The sequence below is a fragment of the Lutra lutra genome, chromosome 10, assembly GCF_902655055.1.
Source record: "Lutra lutra chromosome 10, mLutLut1.2, whole genome shotgun sequence".
In the NCBI taxonomy this organism is placed as follows: Eukaryota; Metazoa; Chordata; class Mammalia; order Carnivora; family Mustelidae; genus Lutra; species Lutra lutra.
The window spans coordinates 25,084,108-25,099,050 of NC_062287.1; the positions used below are offsets into that span (position 1 = coordinate 25,084,108).

The following is a 14,943-nucleotide window of genomic DNA, read 5'->3' on the forward strand; positions in this document are numbered from 1 at the left end:
TTACTAAGTCAAATGGATGGCTAGAACTAAGAAGAGGTCCAGGTTCTCTGATATTTGGTAATCTATACATTTGTATCCTGTCATCTCAAATTGGGAGAAATTGGCTTTAATTCCAACCCCCCTTCCATGAATGCCAAGTCCTTAGTTCTAATGTTAGAGAGTGCTGGTTGCTAAGCCCAGGCACTCAAGGAAGAAAATAAAATTCAATCTCCTTATTTTTGATTCTCTCACTCATCTAAATACATCCTTTCCCTACTTTCTTCATCTAAAATAAGGGAAAATATGGGCTTTATTAAGAAACAAAAGGCACCAGATCAAGTTTTATTTTTAACTACAGGCAAACTGCATCAAGCATAATTTCTCCTTTCCTCTGCTCACTCCCTCTACTTCTCTGACTCTCCAGTCCTCTTCTTTCCCTGTCTTCTCCTCCTCCTTACTCTTCCCTCTTTTTTCTCTTCTGGACATCTTCAACTTGTCTTCCATTTCACTTATCTCAAATTAAAATTAGAGAATGTAGAGGAGGGAAATGGTTAAAGATAAGGAGGACAAGGAAAAGCATGTCAAACCTCTTATGCAAATGATGTTCCTTGTCCAGTGATCTCCTTAGGACATGAAAAGGTACCCAAACCACTAGTCTCTCAGCTGTCAGCTGTAACAAAGCTACTACCTCTCCAAAACACTCAGCCCTCCCTTCACACTGTAGCTTGTGCAATATCAAAAAAAGAGCAAATATATTGAAATAAGAAAGGAAGATTATCTTTGCAGAAGCACTTTCTGATGTTTTCTTTGTGGGTTTTTCTTAGATTGATTTTTTTTTTTTTTTTTAATCTCAGGTTTGTGAGTACAAGCCCTGTGGAGCCTACTTTTTAAAAAAGGGGAAAAAAAGACCTGAGCTGAAATCAGGAGTTGGATGCTTAACTGACTGAATTACCCAGGTACCTCTGAAGTATTTTAGAGTGTAATTCTAAAGGACTTATCCCTTAAACATCTGCTTTTTAATTTATTTTTAAATTATTTTTTTTAAGCTAGACTCCTCAGGGACTTAGCCTCTTTGAATGGTGTTATCCAAATTATTAGAAGTCTAAATTTTTATTTTTTAATTTGAAGTTAGTTATTTCCTTTTTCCTCCTTATTGAAACTGACCTATCCTATATCTCTACTATAATGTCCTATGAGGTAGCTAATCAAGTAAAGTAATCTAATAATTGGTTACTGGAAGAAATCTACCTCCCTGCTCCTCTCCCTCATCAAATCAATGTACTCATCTTTCCAAGTAGCATAAGTAGGTTTAGAAATAGTGTCTACAGACGTGCTGCAGGCCCTGCATTCACTGATTGAACCCGAAACCAGATAAAAAGGGAGGGTGAAGCCTGACAAACAGGTGTGAACAGACAAGGACTCTGCCTTCATTCAGGGTATTGCTCCTCAAAAAATGGGGAAGGACAGGAAAGATTTGCAGAGCTGGTTTTTCTGCACTTCTGGCTAAGAAAACAAGGGAGTAGAACAGGCTGGATCATGAAGGGGACCTGTGTTGAACATTAAATGAAAATGGAGGCTTTTTAAAAATGTTGATCAGGGCACCTGGGTGGCTCAGTGGGTTGAGCCTCTGTCTTCGGCTCAGGTCGTGATCTCAGGGTCCTGGGATGGAGTCCCGCGTCCGGCTCTCTGCTCAGCAGGGAGCCTGGTTCTCCCTCTCTCTCTGCCTGCCTCTCTGCCTACTTGTGATCTCTCTCTCTCTCTCTGTCAAATAAATAAAATCTTAAAAAAAAAAATGTTGATCAATACAGGGTTTAAAAAGAATGAGAAGAGAGCCTTCCAGTAATGGAAGCATGAATAGACAGGCAATTTCTTTCTGCACAAACCAAACAAAAAAATGTATAAAGCTAGAAAAAATTGTCAAAACTAGCCATTTCCAGGAACTGGAAATTGACCAAAGTCAGACCACGAATCAAGACATTGTTGTGACTTTGTTAAATTGACGTTTGTTAAGTAAGAGTCCTGGGGCATCTGATGGCGAGTCTCTGTTCACCAAAAGATGACTATTGAAACAGAGATTTGTATTTTTCAAAGGTCCTGGAGAAGGTGCAAGTCACACCTTGAGGGACCACATGGGGAGGTCAAGGCAGAGCGCAGGTAGAGAGTGTGACAGGACCTGGTACACATATCCACAAGTGGAGCCCCTGGGATTCCCAGGCTAGGCCCGGACTGTTCAGTTCTAATCAGAAAGAACAGGATTTGGTAAGCTTCATAGGGGTCTTATTTAAAGAGTGCACACGGGGAAGGCCCTGATGGGGGAGGTGGGGGGGGGAGTGTGGAGGGGGTTGGGGGGTGGGGACACACCCCTGGGATAGTGGTACCAGGAACTTCCGTGTACTCATGACTCTGCAGTTGATCTCTGGGGCATGCTCGCAGGACGGGCTCATGCCAGTTCAAGGCCTCTGCTGGCCACCTGCCCACACAAAATGGTGGAGGAGACAGCGGTATTATGGAGTAATTCAGCTAAACTCCCAATAGCAGCTTTTGTTGTTGAAAAGCTACTATATCTTCAGGCAAAACAGTTGGAGGCCATGGACTTTTTGCCTGAGGCTGCTGCCATTAACACCTCCACTCAGTCAACATGACTTGTTTTTCCTTTTTTTTTTTTTATTGACATATAATGTATTATTTGCCCCAGGGGTACAGGTCTGTGAAGTAATGTGGAGCTAGCTATGTAAACAAGTAGTTTTGCTGCCAGGAGAAACAGATGCAGTTTAGGGTGGTGACTAGAGGGTTGAAAATCTTTGGCTCTATGAGTTAAACACGGGAATGAGCAGGGAAGGGGAGGCAGAGAGAGGGGGGAGTCAGAAAAGATAACTGAGGAATTAATGGCTGAAAACTTCTCAAGTTTGGTGAAAAATATTAAGCTACAGACCCAAGCCGCTCAGCCAAGATCAAAGAATAAAACAAAACAAAACACAGAAGAACCGCAAAAAGATATATTAGAGTCAGACTGCTGAAAGCCAAAGATAAGAGGAAAAACTTGAATGCAGGAAGAAAAGTAACTCCCTGGGGGATAACAATATAATTAATAGCTGATTTCTCATCAGCCAGAAGCCAATGGAATGACATAATCAAAGTGTTGAAAGGAAAAACTGCCAACTAAGACTTCTGTATCCAGCCTATTTTTCAAAAATGAAAATGAAATAAAGATATTTCCGGATAAACAAAACAGAAAGAATTCATTGGTAACAGAACTGATCTATAAGAAATATTAAAAGATCTCCTTCCTGTTGGAAGTAAATGAGATTACAGTGTTATTCAAATGCACAGGAAGGAATGAAGAGCACTAGAAATGGTAAATATGTAATTAAATATAAAGGCTATATATCCGTCTCTATTTCCTGAAAAACGTAAGACTATTTACTGGTCAGTTCAACAGCATAGATACTAAAATTGGAATGATACAGAGAAGATTAACACAGCCTCTGCACAAGCAGGATATGCAAACATATTTTTGTATTAAATCACTATATTGTACACCTAAAACTAATATAACACATATGTTAACTATACTGGAATTAAAATTAAAAACTTATTAAGAAGTTTTTTGAAATGACTATTTAAAGCAATAATTGTAATGCTGTTGGTTTATAATATAGATGTTTATACATAAATTTATATTTCTTCATCACTAATACATATCTCAACATGGCATGATGAAGGGCGTAGGATATGGAGCTATAAATTAGCAAAATGGCTATATTTTACCAGAATTAAGTTAATATTAACCTACCGTAGACAGTGATGCATACGGTAATTTCTAGAGCCAGCACTAGAAAAGAATATTTTCAAAACTATAGCTAAAAAAAATGAAAAGAGGAATTAGAATAGTACATCCAAATTATGTTATACACAAAAGATAGCAGTAAATAAGGAACAGAGGAACAAAAAAGGTATGAGAGAACAAGAGAAATTTGAAATTAAAAACACATTTACATTAGCAACCCCCCAAAAAGAAATACTTAGGTGTAAAACTAACACAATAAGCACAAGATCTGAAGAAAACCACAGAACTCAGATGAATGAAACAAAAGAACTAAATAAATGGGGAAATATTCCATGTGCATGGATAGGAAGACAAGGTCTTGATATGGTCAAGATATCAGTTCTTCCTGACTCAACTGATAATTAAATGTAATCTCAATCAAGAGCCCAGCAAGTTGGGGCACCTGGATGGCTCAGTGGGTTGAGCCTCTGCCTTCAGCTCAGGTCATGATCTCAGGGTCCTGGGATTGAGTCCCACATAGGGCTCTCTGCTCAGCAGGGAGCCTGCTTCCCCCCATCCCCGCCTGCCTCTCTGCCTACTTGTGCTCTCTCTCTCTGTTAAATAAATAAATAAAATCTTAAAAAAAAAAAAAAAAAGAAAGAAAGAAAGAAAGAAGAAAAGAGCCCAGCAAGTTATTTCATGGATATAGACAAATTGATCCTAAAGTTTATATGGAGAGGCAAAAGACCCAGAATAGCCAACACAATATTGAAGAAGAACAAAGAACAAAGGACTCATGTGACCCAACTTCAAGACTTATTATAAATCTACAGTTATCAAGAAACTGTGGTATTGGCAAAGAAATAGGTAAATAGATCAATGAAACAGAAATATAGAGCCCAGAAATAGACCCTGATCAATTGATCTTTGACAAAAGAGCCAAGGTATCTAACACAATGGAGCAATATGGTCTCTTCAACAAGTAGCTCTGAACAACTGGATATCCACTTGCAAAAAAATTAATCTAGACACCCATCACAAAAGATGACTCAAAATGAACCATAGATCTAAATGTAAAATGTAAAGCTATAAAATTCCTAGAAGACATATAAGAGAAAACCTAGATGACCTGGAGTATGGTGATGCTTTTTTAGATACAACACCAAAGACATAATCCATGAAAGAAATAACTGGTAAGTTGGACTTCATTAAAATTAATAATTTTTTTTAAGATTTTATTTATTTATTTGACAGAGAGAGAGACACAGTGAGAGAGAGATAGAGCACAAGCAGGGGGAGTGGGAGAGGGAGAAGCAGACTCTCCACCTTGGCAGGGAGCCCAACGGGGGCCTCAATCCCAGGACCCTGGGATTGTGACCCAAGCTGAAGGCAGACACCCAATGACTGAGCCACCCAGGCACCCCTAAAATTAATGTTTATAAAAATGTTTATAAAAACATTTTGTAATATGCTTTTTAAAGTACTTTATAATACATTGTCTCATTTGATTCCTATAATAATGATAACTCTGGCAACTAACTGTGTTTCTTATATATAATTATATAATGTTAAAATTAAAAACTTCTGCTCTGCAAAAGACACAATCAAGAAAATGAGAAGAGGGCGCCTGGGTGGCTCAGTGGATTAAAGCCTCTGCCTTCAGCTCAGGTCACGATCCCAGGGTCCTGGGATCGAGCCCCACATCGGGCTCCCTGCTCCGCGGGGAGCCTGCTTCCTCCTCTCTCTCTCTCTGCCTGCCTCTCTGCCTACTTGTGATCTCTGTCAAATAAATAAATAAAATCTTTAAAAAAAAAAAAAAGAAAGAAAGAAAATGAGAAGAGGGGGGCGCCTGGGTGGCTCAGTGGGTTAAGCCTCTGCCTTCGGCTCAGGTCATGATCTCAGGGTCCTGGGATCGAGCCCCGCATGGGGCTCTCTGCTCAGCAGGGAGCCTGCTTCCCCCCTCTCTCTCTGCCTACTTGTGATCTCTCTCTCTCTCTCTCTCTCTGTCAAATAAATAAATATTAAAAAAAAGAAGAAGAAAATGAGAAGACAAGCCACAGACTGGAAGACAATATTTGCAAAAGACATCTGATAAAGGACTGCTATCCAAAATAAACAACTCTTAAAACTGAAGAAAAAAAAATTAAAAATGAGTCAAACACCTTGACAGACACTTCACCAAAGATATACAAATAAGCATCTGAAAAGATGCTCCCCATCATAGTACGTCATCAGATAACTGCAAATTCAAATGATGACATACTACTACATACCTCTTAGAATGGCCAAATTCAGTGTCTGCAACACTGACAACACCAAATGCTGGTGCTGCGTAGGTTGCTAGTGAGAATGCAAAGTGGCACAGCCACTCTGGAAGACGGTTTGGCAGTTCCTACAAAACACACACTTACCATACAATCCAGCAGTCTCGCTCCTTGGTGTTTAACTGAAGGAGATAAAAACTTGCGTTCACACAAACACCTGCACACAGATTAACAGCTTTATTCATGATTCTCAAATCTTAAAAGCAATCAAGATGTCCTACAGTAGGTGAATGGATAAACTGTGGTACATCCAGACATGAAAAGACAGAAAAGTGCATATTACTAAATGAGAGAAGCCAATCTGAAGAGGCTACATATTTTACGATTCCAACCTTCGACATTCTAGAAAAAGCAAAACTGTGGAGACAGTAAAAAGGGGTGGTGTCGGGGGTGGGGGAGGGGGAGAGATGAATAGGCAGAGCACAGAGAATTTTTAGGGCAGTGAAAATACTGTGTGATATTTATAGTGATGGATACATGTCATTATACTTTTGTCCAAACCCACAGAATGCATAACATCAAGAGTGAACCCTAGGGGCACCTGGCTGGTTCAGTCAGTTAAGCGTCTGTCTTCAGCTCAGGTCATGATCCTGAGGTCCTAGGATGGAGCCCCAAATTAGGCCCCGTGCTCAGTAGGGAGCCTGCTTCTCCCTCTCCCTGTGCCCTTCCCACCACCCCCATCCAATACCTGCACACTCTCTCTCAAATAAACAAAATCTTAAAAAAAAAAAAAAAAAGGTGAACCCTAAGGTGAACTGTGGACTTGGGGTGATGATGATGTGTCAGTGTGGATTCATCCTTGGTTAAAAAAAAAATCACCAAATATTACTCAGGCATCAGAAAGGATCAATACCCACCATTTTGGAGGGGTATTCTCCATCCCTCCAGGGTGGAACCGGAGGGGATTCTGCTGAGTGAAATAAGTCAATCAGAGAAAGACAATTATATGGTTTCCCTTATATGTGGAACACAAGGGACAGCATGGAGGACATTAGGTGAAGGAAGGGGAAAATGAAGGGGTTGGAAATCAGAGGGGGAGATGAATCATGAGAGACTGTGGACTGCAGGAAACAAACTGAGGGTTTTAAAGGGAAGGGGAGATGGGTTGGCCGGGTGGTGGGTATTAGGGAGGGCACAGATTGCACGGAGCACTGGGTGTTATACGCAAATGATGAATCATGGAGCACTGCATCAAAAACTGATGATGTACTGTATGGTGACTAACATAGTAATGAAAAAAAGCGCCATTCAGGTGAGTGATATCCATAATGGGGGAGACTATGCATGTGTGCAGGCAAAAGCTGTGTGAAAAATCTATCTTACTCTCAATTTTGTTGTAAACCTACAACAGCTCTAAAAAAAAAAAAATGCTGAAAATGTATCCTGTAATATACTACTTGGATGAGCATGTATTTGTTCCACAAATACTTGAGTGCTTACTCGGGCCCCCCTGTAGGCACTGAGCTAACTGCAATAACGAAACAGAGCAAATCCCTACTTTCAGGGACTTTACATTCCAGTGGATAGAGCTGGGGGCTTAAAAAAAAATCAATATGTAATATCAGATAGTGATCCATGCTTTCTAAAGAAAATTTAGACATATACCTGGATAGCATTTGGTAGTAGTTATTAGCTGTAAATAACAAACATACAATGAATAAATTTTTTAAAAAAGCATACCTGGATTGAAAAATGGGACGTGCCTGCTACTTTACACAAAGTAGTCTGGGAATAGAGTAACATTTGAATGGAGACTTGAGAAACATGAAGGGAGACCTGTTGGCTTTTCGTGGAAAGCCCGCTGGCAATGACAGACGGCCCAAGCCCTGAAGCAGGAGCTGTCTGTGCTTGGGAATGGAGGCCTGGGAAGGGACCCCATGGCGCGGGGCTGGAGGGGTAGGTCGGAGAGGTCAAAGGTATAGCTGGGATCATGTAGGGCTTATCAGCCGTGGTAAGGACTTTGGATTGACAGAGCCATAATAATGAAAGTGATGATTGAAGCAAATGAACATCATGTGACTGCGGTGCCTGTGAGGGTTGAGGAGGGAGAGCTCCAGGAAGCTGGCAGACAAGGCCCCACCGAGATGGACGAGCAAACGGCAGCCTGCACAAATGCACGAGAATCCTGCAGGCAAACACCAGAAGAAATTAGAGTGATTTCACTAGTGGGTGAGGAGGGAAGGATCACAGGGCTGCTGCTTTCCATTAGAAGCCTTTTAAATATGGTTTGACTTGTTTTTAATGATAAGGGTTTTTTAAAACTTGGGAAAGTTCTTAAGGAAGGGTGGGATGCTCAATTGTAAGGGCATCAGATGTGAAACAGACCATGTAGGCAGTGCTCGGGGGTGGAAGTCCTGACAGCCAGGGTTGGAATAGTCATTCTCATAAAATAAGCCTTCATGTTATGCCCTTGAAGTCTTATCTGCTGAGCGCCTGCCCATGAGAATGAGGGGGGCCTTCTTCCCTGGGCTTATGATTTGGAATTCTCAGTCACATATTGTGTTTCCTACCAAAATATCCTTTTCTGTTTTCTTCGTCCAGCCACATGACAGCTGTCCCCTATTTTCTTAGGTGCCGGAGAACACAATGGCGAACTTTAAGGGCCATGCTCTCCCAGGGAGTTTCTTCTTGATAGTTGGGCTGTGGTGGTCAGTAAAGTACCCGCTGATATACTTTCACCAGAAGGGGAAAAGCAGCCGACTGACTCGTTACCAACAGCGTCTCGAGATCATTGAAGCCGCAATCAGAACCTTGTTTTCAGTCATTGGTAAGAAGGGGGTCATCTGGTCCAGGGGATCTCCCCACCACACCCAGCAACTTTAACCCATTTTTCTGGACTCTGTGAAATGGAATGTTTCCACTGGCAGTTAACAAAACAAGGATTTTCAGTGCACCACTAAATATTTTATAGTATCTATTGTGATCCGAGCTTTGTCAGTGTTAATAGTTAATAGCACTTTACACCATAGTGCGCTGTGAAAAACTACCAAATAAACATTCTTTGCCCTAGAAGGACATAGGTGTAAGTTGTAGGAATAGAAGACCTACTTGATGAAAGAGATAAAACATAAATAATAGAAAAAAAATAGAGTAAGCTCATGTACATGAATTAGGGAAGTACTAAATGGAGTTTAGAAAAATCATCTTTCCTTCCAGTTGTCTGTCTACTAGAATCTCAAGAGTTGTTATCACCTAATTCCTTGGCATATCCTCCATCCCCATATCTCAAGCAATCACAAAGACAGGGACTTTATGCTAGAGGATTAGTAAGAGAGGCAGGGGAAGAGACTGAAGAAAGCCAGCAGAGGGCTGTTGGAAAGGGATTTTCCTTTACTGTGCCCGTTCCAGCAAAACCCTCGCACTTCCATGGTGACTTGTCATCCCTTCCACTCCACTCGTGGCCACACGAGAAGGGGCCCGCAGGGCCAACAGTAGAAAGTGTTCTTCCTCGGGATCTGCCCATCATAGGGGTAATGGGACTTCATTCTGCAGTTGCGTTTTGCTGCTTCCCATCTTAGGCCTACAGCGTCTCAGAAGGAGCTGCCCCTCTTGGAGTGAGCGGAGGCACCTAGCTTGCTTCGCCCAGCCCCGCTGGGTTTTCCCATCCCCCAGGCAGTCATTCGGGCATCTTGTCTTGCTGGAGTCAAGAAGTGACGGGAACTACACAGCTTAAATGCTAAGGACAGCATCAGTGTTGCCTAGAAAAAGAGCTAGAAAAGTCTTTGGCCTCTTCGCTGGGTAAAACCACTGCTCATCCAACGAGATCTCCTGAGCTCCTACCCAGCAGGAACTCACTATTCCAGGTCTCGGGGATACAGTGGGGAACCAAGCAGAGTCCCTGCCCTCACAGAGCTCCCATTCCAGTGTCAGTGGGACCTCTTCCCCTGGTCCTTGCCACCAATTCCTTGACCCTTCACATATAAATTTGGGAAGGGGCTGGGTTTAAGGGAAAAACGTTTGGGGAACAGGGTCCAGAATGTTGTCATGGAGCATTATTCTAGGCCCCAACAACATTCAGGGCACTGGGCATAAAGGCCAATCTTTTGCCTTCCAAAACAGATGATGAAGTAGGAGGGCTAAGAACTATGAGCCACTGCCTCAAAGGGTTGCCTCTTGTAAGACACAGAAACCCCAGTGACATGCCTCCGCCTGCTTTTCCCAGTATTTAGGTTACGGAGACCGAAAGCTACGGGAAGGGCTCACAGCTCACAGAGCTCACTCTGTGCTCAGGAAAACCACTCACTCGAAGGCTCGTGCCCTGATGAACACGCACCGGGAGCTGCTTCTCCCCCTTCAGGCGCACTCCGCTGTCTCCACCACCAGTGTCTTTGCTCGGGTCCCCTTATTTTCAACCTAATGGTTTTGTTCCAGGATTTCCTTCACTGCTCACTTAGCCCAAAGATTAATGCATCAGCCACATTCTCACCGAAGTGATTGTGCCTTGCTTTCAGCTCAGTCACCAAACAAATATCCTGGGGACCTGTGTGACTGTTTCTACTGCTGCTTCTCTCCGCATCCCATCCCCAAAGGAACAAAGGCAAGATGTCCACACAGGTTCCCCGGCAAAAGCCTTATTTTGCACTGAAATAGCTGCATCTGAGGAAGCAAAGTAGGCCCAGGAAGTGTGGGCCACTTTCACCCGTCTCAGCTTCACTCATGACCTGCAGGTGTTTTCGTCTGTGTTGAGCTCCTCCTCCCTCTCATGCTCTGCTCTCATCCCCCACAGGGATCCTGGCGGAGCAGTTTGTTCCCGACGGGCCCCACCTCCACCTGTACCACGAAAGCGAGTGGGTGAAGTTAATGAACTGGCAGCACAGCACCATGTACTTATTCTTCGCGGTCTCAGGGATCGTGGATCTGCTCACCTGCCTCGTCAGCCATGTTCCCCTGGGGCTGGACAGACTGGTTATGGCTGTGGCGACATTCACCGAAGGTAACTTAGTGGTGCGGATGGGGAAAAGAACAAAGCAAGAGACAAATACTGCAAATACAGGAACTTTCCCCCAGAAAGCCCCAATCGCTGAATTTCGGAAACCTGAACAGGACTTGGTCCTGTGCTCTGGATGATACAGGGGACATAGTCCGTAAAACAGCACATGAAAACATAAGGCTTTGAGCCCAAGTCTCTGGTTCTCGGTGCACAAACTCCCTAGCTCCTCCCCCATCATGCTTGCACGTGTGCACATCCACACTCACACACACAGTAGCTCTCCCAAACCTGGCCAGATGCCACCACACATCAGAACTCCCTCTGCTCGGGGAAGAGAGACTGCACTCCAACTCCCACCCTGGAGTGTGTTCCTGTCTGGACTCCATCACAACCCTCAGGAGACCCACTCAGCAGCTAGGCCCCATCTCCCAACAGAACTCACACTAACCGAGATAAGGAAAAAGCATTTTGTAATCCAACAACCTCCTCTTACTACTTCTGTACTTCAGGAAGAGCTGGGGGGGGTGGTGTGGAACGGTTGAATGAGGGCAAAACTGAACTTCTAGTACACACGCACACAGTCCGTCACAAATCAGCAACATGTTTCACCTACGCATCTGCATGAAGGCATTTAAAGGATCCATCCCTTGCAGCACAGATCCACTTTGTACATAACACGAAATCAATCTGCTGTAGCCCTGTAATGTTGTATCAGCTGACTTCGTAACTGCTGAGAAAGATCGAGCTTTGAGACAGGTGTAGGAGGGCATTCTAGGAATGGGAACAGTGCAGATGAAGCCTTCGGAGCAGAATGCCGCAAACCCATGGTGGCTGAAATTGCTTTGTGCAGGTTTTCTCTTCTACTACCACGTCCATAACCGCCCACCCCTGGACCAGCACATCCACTCGCTCCTGCTGTGCGCCGTGTTCGGAGGGGCCTTCAGCATCTTTGTAGAGGTGATCCTCCGGGACAATATCGTGCTGCAGCTCTTCCGAACCAGTCTCGTTATTCTTCAGGGCACCTGGTTCTGGCAGGTAATTATCCAAAACGGTGCTCTTCACACGCATGGATTCCAGGAGCCACGCTGAGCTCAGGTAAGGCAGGTCCCCCTGGCCAGCACAGGAAGGGCTCTGCAGGGCAACTTGTCTTCCCATGCCTACCCCCCCACCCTTAAGTAATTTCATCCGGTAGCATCTTACTGATGGATTAACAGGAGGAACCACGCAGCACAGAGTGAGCATATTAAAGAACGCCCCATCTGCCCTGTGGTGCAGACACTGTTACAGGCTCCACTTGCCTGCTCACCTGAAATGGACGTCCTGAAATGTTGTCTTTAAGCTCATGCTAAACCCAGGAGAGTAATCCTCCCGCACAAAAAGGCCTTTCTCTGCCTCCGGTATAGGTATGGGGAAGACGAGGCAGTGGGAGAGATATAGACAATGGGGGGAGTGTGGGGAGGCAGTGAGCTCACTTCTCAGGAGCAACTAAAGCCAGCTTCTCTGTATAACCCACCAGATCGGGTTTGTGCTTTTCCCACCTTTTGGAGGACCCGAATGGGACCAGAAAGATCACGCAAACCTCATGTTCATCACCATGTGCTTCTGCTGGCACTACTTGGCTGCCCTCTGCATTGTGGCCATCGGCTACTCGCTCGTTTTCTGGTAAGTCCAAGGGAAGACAACTTCTGTCTAGTTTTTTTCCTCCTAACAACCTCTTGTCCCTAAAATCTATTACACTACATCATTTTTATTTCCAGTGACTGAGCTTCCATAACTAAGCAGTGCTATCTTGTACCACTTCTTGAGAGCCAACTATCTGCCCAGTGCTGCAGAGGAAGGTGATGAGATTCTGAGAAGTTAAAGGACTGTCTGGTCATAGTAACCCAACAGACCCAGGTTTTAAAGGCAGTTCTGATGGACTTGAAGGCTGTGATGTGAAAGGAAAACCGAATTAGGCATCAGTGCTGGACTGCAGATGCCGCTCCGCCATTGTTTTGAACCCATCACCTTATTCCTGGGTTCGCCCCACCTCCTTCCCAGAGATGTGGCAATCAGTGCCGTAACAGCAGGCGCGCTTTCAAGTGCTCGTCAGAGGTTACTAGAATAGCTGACCATTCCCAGGCACTCACTGTCCCAGGCCCTGCAGTAAGAACCGCATGTCTATTATCCCACTGAATCCTCATTATTCTATGAAGTATGTGCTGTAAGGTTTTACAGATGGGGAAACCAAGGCTTCAAAGACTTAGTAACTTGATTGAAGTCACCCATTGAGTCAGCAGCAAACATGGCCTTGAACTGTGGAGCGAGTGATTTTTGGGGTATGCTAGTAATTAGTTCTGTTGTAGCTGCCCCTCATTTTTTCTAGTTTCCAGTCTCCCTCCCCAAAGTAGACAGACTTCACACACACACACCACACAGAAGGGAGCTTAAGGTCACACTTTTCCTTTAGTTCTACTGCCTGGCCAGTAAAACAATAAAGTGGGAGACAGGAGACCTATGTTTAGTCTGTTATGACATTAACCATTAAATATTATTAATCATCTACCAATGAACAGTGTCCAAGAAGTGAGATATGCAGAAAGCCACAGTATTTTACAGACAGGTAAAGAAAATGCTTTAAGAACCAACGGATGCCTTAACATCCTTGGTTGAGAGAACAAGGGACTTCAGAGCTAATGTCATGTGCTTTTACTGTTGCTCTGTTACAGCCATTTGACCCGGTTAAAGATGCCTGGAGGAGAAATCATTGGCATTCAGAAGCTGAAGTCAGATCACACTTACCAGACAGCCCTCTTGAGTGGCTCGGATGAGGAATGAGAGGCCACCCGTCACCAGTGCGGGGTGGATGTGCCCCTCTGAGTACAACATGCCAGAGTGTGCAAAGAGGTAGCTCATCTCCCTTTCAGTGCCTGCTGTGGTCTGCTCTTAAGGCTTTATATATTCGCACCTTCTCATTAAACTAAGGTCCCTGTTGCTATGGTATCCTTCATAGAGAAAAACGAAGCAACAAGCCCTTATTTATGTTTCTGTATGAAGGGAAATCAAAGATTCTGAAAGTTTCAGAATAGGATGTGGCCTCATGGGTGAATCCAGGATATGAATCCAGCAGAAAATACTGCTTTTGATAAATTATTCCTTTTTCCTCTCAAGAAAACAGGTACTTTCTTAGAGAAATTAAGTAAACAAGACTGCCTTTATTTTAAAGATGCAAATTCTAGCACATATTTTTTTTTTTTAAGTAAAAATTCACAAGCTTTGGTACTTTAAATATTACTTGTTAAACATTTCCTAATTAACCATTAATACTCCAGAATACTGCAGTACTACTGATAAGTGATGATGCTGGGCCAAAGGTGATTTTTTTTGATCAGGAAGCTAGTTAGTAGCCCAGCTGAGAGCTGGAACATAGATGTTCTGGGTCCTCAAAAGTACTCTAATAAGAAGATGCTAACAGGAAATCTGTATAATGAGGTAGAGAGAAAAAGGCAGGTTACTAAAGACCTTGAATTTAAATATAGCTGAAAGCAGAGGGTAAGAATCCTGCAGAGGATGTGGATCTTGAACTAGTAATGTAAAGTCTCAACCCTGTAATGTTGGTTCTGGATATTTTTTGTTTTTTGTTTTTTAACTTCCTTCAAAAAATATTTATTAAACATCTGCTTTGCACCAGCATGGAAATGGTTGGAAGGATCACTGAGATACCTGTCCAACCAGGAATTCAGTCTAATGGGAGAGATATGCAACCAGTTACCTACAGGGTGACTGGTGCCATAAGGGGTAAGTGCAACTACCGTGAAACACGAGGGAGGAGAGGAGATGCGGAGTCTGCCCTGTAGAAAAAGCACATTCCAGGCATAGAGAACAAGAAGCACAAAGGTCACGAAATCATGAAGGAACACAGAGAGTTAAGTTCCACAAACTGACAGAAGTGGGCTAGGACAAGC

General features: G+C 43.6%; 1 protein-coding gene and 1 pseudogene across 4 annotated transcripts in view; both read left to right on the forward strand.

The window, feature by feature from the left end:
- The window catches only part of TMEM45B (transmembrane protein 45B), a 33,730-nt gene extending 19,758 nt beyond the window's left edge, over window positions 1-13,972 (forward strand). For 2 of the 4 annotated variants that reach the window (XM_047690850.1, XM_047690853.1), the window contains exons 2-6: window positions 8,641-8,836; window positions 10,796-11,002; window positions 11,850-12,034; window positions 12,516-12,661; window positions 13,708-13,972. In XM_047690850.1, coding sequence (XP_047546806.1) covers window positions 8,656-8,836; window positions 10,796-11,002; window positions 11,850-12,034; window positions 12,516-12,661; window positions 13,708-13,816 — 828 coding nt within the window. In that variant the 5' untranslated portion in view covers window positions 8,641-8,655 and the 3' untranslated portion in view covers window positions 13,817-13,972. Of the gene's footprint in view, window positions 1-868; window positions 936-5,144; window positions 5,163-8,640; window positions 8,837-10,795; window positions 11,003-11,849; window positions 12,035-12,515; window positions 12,662-13,707 lie in introns of those variants that run through there. The other 2 variants (XM_047690851.1, XM_047690852.1) reach the window with 2 other exon arrangements.
- On the forward strand, window positions 3,403-3,495 carry LOC125080259 (uncharacterized; annotated as a pseudogene).
- Window positions 13,973-14,943: the final 971 nt, after the last annotated feature.